General features: G+C 39.6%; 1 protein-coding gene across 1 annotated transcript in view; it reads right to left on the bottom strand.

Moving 5' to 3' along the window:
• Nucleotides 1-1606: 1606 nt before the first annotated feature.
• KLHL14 (kelch like family member 14) overlaps nucleotides 1607-9909 on the bottom strand; it is a 63179-nt gene continuing 54876 nt past the window's right edge. Inside the window, exons 5-8 of the mRNA XM_017833509.1 lie at nucleotides 8237-8427; nucleotides 7911-8069; nucleotides 5091-5248; nucleotides 1607-4336 (exon numbers count right to left, since the gene is read on the bottom strand). Coding sequence (XP_017688998.1) covers nucleotides 4196-4336; nucleotides 5091-5248; nucleotides 7911-8069; nucleotides 8237-8427 — 649 coding nt within the window. The 3' untranslated portion in view covers nucleotides 1607-4195. The remainder of the gene's footprint in view (nucleotides 4337-5090; nucleotides 5249-7910; nucleotides 8070-8236; nucleotides 8428-9909) is intronic.

Raw genomic sequence — 9909 nt, 5'->3', positions numbered from 1 at the left:
GATCAGAAATGGAAAGGGTGCTTCTCTCCAGCCCAGTAGGGACCAGGAGTTGTTACCCATCTGCTCTTCTTCTGCTTTTCACCACCAGTGTCAATTCTCCTTCCTGGTCACAGGTGTTGGTGTAGTTGGGTGCTCGCCACAGCCCAGGCACTACAGAGGTACCTCTGTGCATCTCTTTCATTGTTTTTGCTGTGCTGAAGTCCGTGCATTGAAAACTTGAACACTGCATCACCTAAGTATTCTGCAGATTTATCCTTCTGCTTGACAGCTAGACCACTGAAAATGATTTGCTGAATAGGAGCAGTATCATCACCAAGTGCTTATTTAGTTTAATGTTTATCTCACATCCTCTTTTATTGCATTTTCTCATGTTTCTCTTCCACTCTTATATCACCTCTCCTGTAATTTCTTTCCAGCCTTGCTCTGATATGTGCTTCTCAGAAACCATCTTTGCTTTCCTCATTACTCCAGCCCTAACTTTCTCTGTGCCCATGATCCACAAGAACTTCCTACATGCTCCTATCACAGCCTCTTGTTTTCTGTTCTTTCATTTGTACCTCTTCTTTCTCACTTCATTTCTTTCCTTTCTAAATCATATCTCTGTGCACTGCTTCCAGCTTATCCTCTTCCTTCTTCTCCCACATTACTTTAAAAAAAAAAAAGTATAAATCTCCCTTTCTTCCTCTGCTGAAATAAACTAATTAATGAAACAATCCTATTCACTGTGCTTTCTTATCATAGTTGCTATTGGTTCACTTTTCCCTTCCTCACAAAAGATCTGAACAGGGCTGATTCCCTCTTGTTAGAACAGACTCTTTCATTGTGTATCAGCCACCCCCCAGCGCAGCTCACACTTGCTGTAAGCATGGGGGTCAGGGACCACCTATCAATTTGCTCAGTGCACCCACCTGGTTTGCACAGGGCGATTCTGTACCATGACAAAGGTTGGTAGGTATGAATAAATAATGCATGTAGTAGTATAGTAACTGGTATTGATGATGCTTCTGCTTCCTGGTAAAAACCCCTGCCTTTATCTTGTCTTTTCAGCCTGGAAATACCTCTTGTCCCAACTCCTCTACTGCGCACCCATGCCAGCATTTCCCCTCCAAGAATGGAAATACCTGTAGTTAGAAGGGTTAATTGCCACAGGAGGGTCATTTTGAAGAGGGATGAAGTTGCCACCACTAGCATTAAATTCCCCAAAGCAAGACTGGGTTTAACAAAGCAGTGCCCTTTCCACTTGAGATAAGCTCAGTTGGTTAGAGCACGGTCTGAATAAACACCAATGTTGTGGGTTTGATCCCTGTATGGGGATGGGTCGATTATCCTTGTGGGTCCCTTCCAACTCTGACTATTCTGTGAAACCATGGGACAGAGGAACTGGGGAGCAGCACAAGGCAGAGGCATTTCAGAGGCATGCAATTGCTTCTGTGGTCAGAGCAGGCACACAAGTGGAGCTTTCCCTGCTGGAAGCACAGGACATGCACTGTGCTCAGGGGAAGACTGACTCACTACAGACTGCATTTACAAGCACTGGGTAATGACACTTGGAAAACAATGAGGCTGTTATGTAACACCACAAAATAAAAGAAGTTTACACATCTGCATGATAAAAAAAGTTCCAAAGAATTTAATGTAGATAATATTTATACATACACTTTATAAGTCAGAATATGGTAGACAGTTGAATTAGTACATAAAGTTTTATTTAAAGTTTCCCCCCTACAAGCAAGCTTCATTTACACAGTCTAGTACTGTACAAAATTTACATTCTTTGTGTGACTTATTCAGTTAGCACTTTTTCCTTGGTCATGCCTTCCTGAAAGATAGAAAGATTTACATACAGTCCTCATAAATCTTTAAATTATCTTGGTAAAAAAAAGAACCACTTAAAAGGACAAGAAATATCCTTTAAAAATGGTACATTTTAATAGAGACAGGTGACAGTCAGTGTTTACTGGCAGACCTTTTAAATGTCATTCGAGGTTTCCTCATTTAGTGTCTTAACAGTTTCCTTTTTATATATATTTATATTTATATACTTTCAACAGGAAAGAAAAAAAAAGTCATGATTGCACCAAATATATTTTACAAGGGATCCCTTGGATCTGAACAATATAAATAAATACAAAACCAACTAAGATTGCACTATATAGTAGAAATGGATTGAGATTTCAGGATATACACTCCACCTTTATGAGTTCCTTAGTGATGCTCACTGGAAAACTCCCCAATGGCACATTCAAATATTAGCATCTTCAGATAATGATTTCATTTAAACATTTTTTCCAGGCATGCGGCAACCTCATCAATTGGATTATTGCATTTGTGTGGTATCAGTCTTTACTGCATTAGTCCAATTTTACAACTTGCATAATTCTGCTGCAAGCAAGGGAGTTGCACTGCAATAAAACTGGGCTGATGCCAGAGAGAAACAGTCCCGTGGTATTTGCTCTCTGTTATTTATATTGCTCTCAAGCATCAATATATAGTGTAATTTCTGTGTACATTCACCGTTTTTATATTTTGCAAAGCAAATAATGAATTCTTTCTCTCATCTATTGCCTCTGCAGCAGAAACCAACCTCCAGTAGTTGCCTGCTCCTTGCTTAATGCACTAGCATTAAGTCCTGTCATGAAAGATATGTGCAGGGTTGAAAATGCAGGATCTGAGTGTCCTTTGCCTTTTATCTGGTGCAGCCAGCTACAACTAGGCAAATTAAAGGCCAGATATTCAGCTGACATAAAAAGTACATCCATTGGCTTCAATGGAGCAATGTCAGTTTATACCAGTGAAGAGGATGGTCCTGAAGGCGGATGCAGCACCAGTAAACCACAATAGAAGAATTATGCATATAAGTTACTGAAGTGCAGATGATTATGTCTGTGAACATAATCATAGGTGGTGAAGAATCAGGCTCAGATGTTGTCACTGCTTTTGCAAAGCCAGGACAGAAAGGCATAAGCTTAACACATAGACAGTCTGATTTGTGCAAGCAACTATGAATTCATGAAGCAAGTCCTAAATGCTACTGGTCCCATGTGGTAGCATTCTGACTTGCTTTGCAATGTGTAAATAATTACACAGGCTATAAGGCAGTGGAAAGTCTAGCCTCATACTACTTTGGATCAATAGTAAAAATCTCTCAGAGTACATCTTAAGATCAACCACACAGGACTACTTTAACTACTTAACAGCATCTCTCCAAAAATGTGCATAAGCATTTCAGAGTCCAAAGTAATAAATTTATAATTAAATGCAGTCTTCTTGTCTTTGGAAACAACGAGCATGGATGCTGCTATCTAACAGGTTACTGAAAAGGAAGTAAGGTTTCTGGTACTTTGTTAAGTGGTCATAGAAATAACTTACTTTGCAAAGCCAGATTTTAAGGTATAGAACCCAAATTCTGTTATACTAATGTAGAAACAGTCATTTCGTGTGTTTTCAGGGAAATGACTCTGACTTTACACAAGTGTGATTAGAAGAATTTGATCCTAATCCCTAAGCTGCTATTGCAAGAAGTGCTCTGTAAAGCATGGCTTTCATTGTAGTCTGCTTTCTGCTGCACTTACAAATGGGGACTTTGAAGGCAGAGTGTATTAGTTGCCAAGCTGTGCAAAAACTGAATGATATTTCTTTACCTTTTATAATCTTCTGATGCTGTGTTGCTTGCAGAGCGTGTGAAGTAGCTGTAGGTTAGGATTACAAAGGAGGAGACAATTCTGCAATGCAGTATGAGCTTTTCACTATCTGAATTCTGAAGCATTCATGAAAACAACATCCTCATGACTTCAACACAGATCACATGCAGGTAGATACAATGCACAATACTGACCTTGTCTCTTCAGGCTGTATTTGAACAGTTAGCCATCTTTTTTTTTTTTTTAAGTGAAATTTGATGTGAGGAGTATCTCTGCAGCAGGAAAAGTTTAAATCAGTCTGAAATGGCAGTCTGTCAGCATGTAATGTTCGGTGTGTTTTAGCTACTTGCTTCATAAGACACCGGCACCTATCTGAGATGGAACAATGCTTGAGTTTTCCTTTCTTTTAGTTTGCTCCTAAAGCATAAATATGGAATGAGGGGTCGATTATGGTAGCTTTGTTTTAACAGGAATTCTGTTCTAATAAAATATTTACGTCACCCGTCATTATTTTCCCAAATGCAATCAGTGTTCGTATGAGTGCTCCTGGATTATCACTTGTTGTACGGTACGCAGGCTGGCAATACCACAGTTGAGCAGGCAGGTCCTGCAAGTGGCTCTGCAACGTCTCCTTCTAGCTCTGTCCAAGTCCCTTTCTCAGGACTATAGCAAATAGTAGAAGATTTGTAGGCTCCCTGTAGTAGAACAAAATGTCATAGTAAATGTGGCTTTGGTAAAATCCAAGTCACACATCTGCTCTGAAGAGGTTTGAAAGTGACTCATGATTTTGAGCTCTAACTTAGAAGTCCTTCAAGAGGTTTGGTTTTCATATGGGTTGAGCACCTAGCCTCTGCAAATCAGTCTCCTTTACAAGTGCCTCATAAGCAGAGCTATAAGCATGCAATGTCAATCACATTTTCAAAATTCCATCTTTTTATATTAGTCCATAGCAGTGAATACAGTCTAATAATAACTTATCTATGATTCTATTCTTAAGCTCTGCCAGGGGAGTTTTGAGTTGGATATTAGGAAGAAATTCTTTACAGAGAGGGTAATCAGGCATTGGAATGGGCTGCCCAGGGAAGTGGCGGATTCTCTGTCCCTGAAGGTTTTTAAGATGAGACTGGATGTGGCATTTAGTGTCATAGTCTAGTAACCATGGTGGTAGTGCATCAAGGGTTGGACTTGATGATCTTGGAGGTCCTTTCCAACCTGGCTGATTCTATGATTTTATTCTATGATTCTATGATTTTATTCTTATCTAAACAGAAAAACACAAAGGTGGAAAAACACTCCATGTTCTCCACTGAAAGCTGAAAACCAAACCAAAACCTACCCCTTCAGCTACCTCCCCCTCTCATCTCCTCTCCATCCCATCTGAGTATTAAATGGACTCGTTGCAAGAACTCAGAAGAAACAGAAAGGTCATTGCAGAAAGCAGGTACTCACCATACTCCAGCTGTAGCCTCCTACAAGATAAATACTGTCTTCAAGGACTGCACAGCCAGGGCCACTGCGACCCTCCAGAATAGGAGTCTGGAGGATATTCCACTGGTCACCTTTTGGATCGTAGCATTCCACAAGCATTACGTCAAGATGGGAGAAACCTGGATGACGGCATTGAGAATAGAGAACATGCTATGTTATGACATACATGTCAAAACATGTTATGTTTTATTACTCATTTTATTGTTAAATTTATTAAATTACAGTTACAATTTTATTATTATAGCATTATAAACCTTTTCTTTTAGAAAATATTGCCATATACATTTAAGCCAACTTCTGTAACAATAATGTCTCACTATTTCAGTTTAAATAAATCTGTTGAAGGTTTTTACTATTAGTTCTACAGTCTTCTACAAATCATGAGTACATACAGAACCTGGCTACTTCAAAAAAAAATCATTAATAACTTATCAGCAATGCAATCAGATTCAAGGAATAGTCTTCCTCATCTATCAGTGTTAATACAAGTTTGAACATGTGGGAAAAGAATGTCCTGGCAGTCTTTCTCAAAGGTCAGCAGATCTAATCTATTCAAAAGTCAACAGATGCCCCTTGGTTTCAGAGGGACGAAGTCCTTAGCACGATGGACATGATGTGCAGGACCAGTTTCAATTTTCCAGCTGATTTAAGGTATAGCCTAAAGCACGCAGCTGTGATAAAGTCCTTAAGGCAACAAAAAAGGTAACCACAGAAACAGTGGTCCCATCCCTCCCTGACAGGCCGAAAAATGCTCCAAGCAATTGCTGCTTTCTGATCACCAAAGGGCAGATGGGTCTCAGCTCAAGACTCTCATATTCATTAATATGAATTAAGTGAGCTGAACACAGACATAGAACACAGGAGTCCTGGTTCCTGCTCCAATATTTAGGCATTTCCCTATCTCAAACTACTTTCTTTATCAGAGCATTGCACTAAAACTATGACTTTCTTAATATGCTGGGATGCTTTACTTGACACTACTGCCTTCTCTTCAAGGTATGACAGCAAAGAGAAGTAAGATTTTCTGCAAAAAGGGTATTGGTGATATAGGCACTTCACACTGATGCTGCTTGCTAGAATATTATTTATGTCAGGAATGAACAGCTAATTTGAAATAATTTTTTGCTGCTGTAAGGTTTTTCAAGAGGCCATAGAAAGGTCACTGCTGTGCACCCAGAATCTGTCCAAAGCTCTGTAACAAACTGCAGTATGCACATGATTGGATGTGATGTGGTAAATGCACTGCTAACACTACTATCCAGATCCAACTTCACAAAGAACGGATTTTCCATGGAGCCCTGCTATTCCCTGCTGGTGGAGAATTTGCAGCATTTCATTTGCACTTCAGTCCTCTTCCTCCTCTCTTTCCTTGAAAATCTTCCTTTTGTTTCACTATACAGAAGAAAGCAGTTTTCCAAAAAGCCCTTCTACCAGACAGCCATGTGCTTCTAGAAGCCTGGATGTTAAATACCTCTCACAACAATGAGCAGTTCATACATAACAAAGGCATCTAGGGCAACAGCTGTAGAGGCAAAAATATAATGTTCATTAGAAGTAGGTGGAACTGCAGGAAAAAAAATCAGAAGACAGGAAGGAAGTAATTCAAGGCTATGCAAACCAAAGCATCTGCTTTAGCTATAGGACAGCTGTGACATTTTTTACTTTTGTAGGAGGAAAAGCCAATATTGCAGAACTCTGTAACCTTTGCAAAATTTGCAGGTGTTCCTGTGCAAGCAGCTTTTACCCCCTTCACCTAAGGTCCAGTCCAGAAACACCCATCACAACTGGGTGTGGAGAACAGAGGTGCAGCATCCATGAACCTGGCTGCAGGGGTTTATGTACCCATACTATTTATCAGGGAAGATTTACATCTGAGACTTTGTCCCCTACATGCTCCACAGAACTCAGATCTCCAAAAGCAGAATGTGGCTTTACAGTTTCATGGGGACCCAGGTGCCAGAGTCATACATGGCCTGGTGTTACTGGCAGTTAAGGTGTTACTTTTTCTTTTGTATTACAATTTTCTCTTTTGTTGTTGAGTCTTTTTCTTTTTTTTTTTTAAGTAAGAAAGGAGAAAGAAAAAAAACATGAATATAAACTGTCAAATATTGTCACGGGACAAAGGAGCAGAGCTGTGCTTTTTGTCTAAGTGACTGGATTAAGCAGCATCTCTTTAGCAGTAACAGCAATGACATGTAGGCATTAAGACAAAAATACCAGATGCCCCAGCAGTAGTTACTTTAATATGAGACCTTTTCAAAAGATGAAAACAAGAGACCTCTAAAAAGAATTATAATTAACAAGCTACATTTAATACTAAAAAGGGATCTAAAGAGCCTAGTCCTAATATTTAATGGTTGGAAGTTTGCTTTTTTTTCTCTTCATTAAATAAGGCACTTGTTTGTGTGTGTTGCTGTGAATAAAGCTCTTTTTAACTGCACATTTTAGAAAATGATTTACAAAGGAAAATATTGCTGGTACTTTCGGGTCAAAGAATAATCTGTTTGTTTCATTGAATTCTTGGTAATGACAAATTGTCCATGCCTTTGAGTAATGGAAGCTCCCATTTTTATTATCTAAAGCATTCATTACTCATATATTTAATGTACTGTTATAATTTTAAAATAATTTGCATAAAATGTTTTTAAAATTGCTGGCTCAAGTGTCCTGTTAAATTGTGTTGCTTGGTTTTTAATGTATTTAACGATGACTGTCTAACAAAAATATTCTTTATCAGAGATGTGGGACACTGAAATGCTTTTTTGCTATTAAAAATGTGACCTTTCAAATGGTTTCCTCCAATTGCATACAGTCGATCATTCATTACGGCCAAAGTGTGGATTGCTCGTTTTGTGTTCATGTCCTGTTTTCGGGCCCAGACGTCCATCACAGGGTCATAGCAGTACAGCCAGGGGACATATTCTCCATTGTGAACACCTCCTGCAAAGTAAATACACATCAGTTAATTAATGTAAACAAAGATGTTGGTTGCAGCAGGAATTTAACGCTCTGATTTTGGGTTCTGTGGGGGTTTTTTTGGTTTATTTTTTTGTGGTTTTGTTTTTTTTTTTTTTTGTTATATAGCAGGAATTACACAAGACACTGGCCTGAAATATATATCTTGCCATTGTGAACGGCTCCTGCATGGGCTGCCAAAGGTTGCGGTAACGAAGATACGTAACGCCACTCGTTTGTCTCCAGGTTGTAGCACTCAACGCTGGACAAGTAGCCAGTTTCGTTTCTTCCACCGATTACATACAAGTTCTTGTCAAGGCGACAGGCATAGAAACTGGCTCTCCTGGAGGACAGGGCAGAACAAAACAAAACAAGCCAACAACAAACCAATTAGCCATGTCAACTATTTTTTCCCCTCTACAGTTGACTCCCTGAACTAAGATAGCTGTTCCTTCAATTGCTACTTCAGAGAGTAGTGTCCAGGAGCCTCATACGCTTACAGCTATCCTAGAGACAATGTCTGCTTTGCTAATCAAATACACACTCCACATCAAATAAATACTTCATTTTTTTGTGTCAAAACAATTAGGCACACATAAACCCGGCAGAAAATAACCCTTTTCAAAGCTGTTTGTTGCTTTTTCACACTCATGAAAGATAAAAAGGTGCTCATTAATGTTTGGGGCATTACCTTGTAAGGGATATAACAACTCAGTAAGACAAAGTGAAAAATGAGATAGATAATGTAACAATAATAAATTATCTTGACATTCACTTTCTTTATGGTCCTTCAAGGGTCATTGTTCCCAATTTACTAAGAGAACCACATCATCAAAATTTTTCTTCAATTATCATTTTTTTCTTCTTTCTGCAGTACTGCAAATAGAACAACTTTCCTTATGCTAGCCACAACACTACCTATGTGCCCTTTGACTCAAAAGAGATCTGTCTCCTTCAAACTAACTCTGAGAAACGTTTTAGCCACCTGTCTGCTTTCACATGCAACTCAGGTGTACAAGAAAAGAATTAATTTTTCTGGCCAGGACTGCTAGGCATATATTAGTTTGTCTTCCTGATGCCTCCAGAATTAATGGTGAGTATTTGTTGCTGAAGTAAAAATTGAGCAGCAGATGATTTTGAGAGACCCTGTTTGGTGTAATCCACTTTTAGGGATAGCTCACTAGATCATTCAGCAGCAGGAAGGTTTGCTAGAGACCTTTAATTTTCATCTGCAATTATGTGAGAAACAAAAATTGCAAAAGAGCACAGCTGGGCTAGGATGAAGAACTGTACTAAATATTGAATGACAAGAACTGTCAGTCCCAACATGAAATTTTCTTTTAGGTGAAACCAGAGTGACGTGGGAGCCCAGAGATGAGCAGGCAGGTCAGACATGGCAAGGTGTAGCTCTGAGAGCTCCTGGAAAGGAGGCACACTGGAGTGTGGCTGCAGCTTTCCAAACCCTGCTCCATGGCTGTTACAATGCTCTCTGGTTCCTGCCCAGGTGGCCGAATTTGAATCTGGGAGCAGCTGCATATTGCACTCCTAAATCATTTGGTAAATCCTGGGGGCTTGATGGTTGCCTGCACCATCAAGGACTTGAACCTGCAGACCACTGCAAAGCATTTGGGATGAGCAGTGGTCCACCTACAGAGCACAACACCCTCAATTAACAGCTTTGGTATGTCTCAACTCCTCCCAAGGCATCCCAATAGTCATCCCATGACCAGGTGAGCTAGCAAAGCCTGGTGTGCCCTGTCTCTAACCTGCTATCTAGCCAGGAACATCTTGGGAGCATTTTCCAGTGAAGGTAGGAATAAGATTT

The sequence above is a fragment of the Lepidothrix coronata genome, unplaced genomic scaffold, assembly GCF_001604755.1.
Source record: "Lepidothrix coronata isolate B3197 unplaced genomic scaffold, Lepidothrix_coronata-1.0 Scaffold6, whole genome shotgun sequence".
NCBI lineage: Eukaryota > Metazoa > Chordata > Aves > Passeriformes > Pipridae > Lepidothrix > Lepidothrix coronata.
Note: the sequence above shows the minus strand (reverse complement) of the source record. Positions and strands in the feature narration are given on the sequence as shown.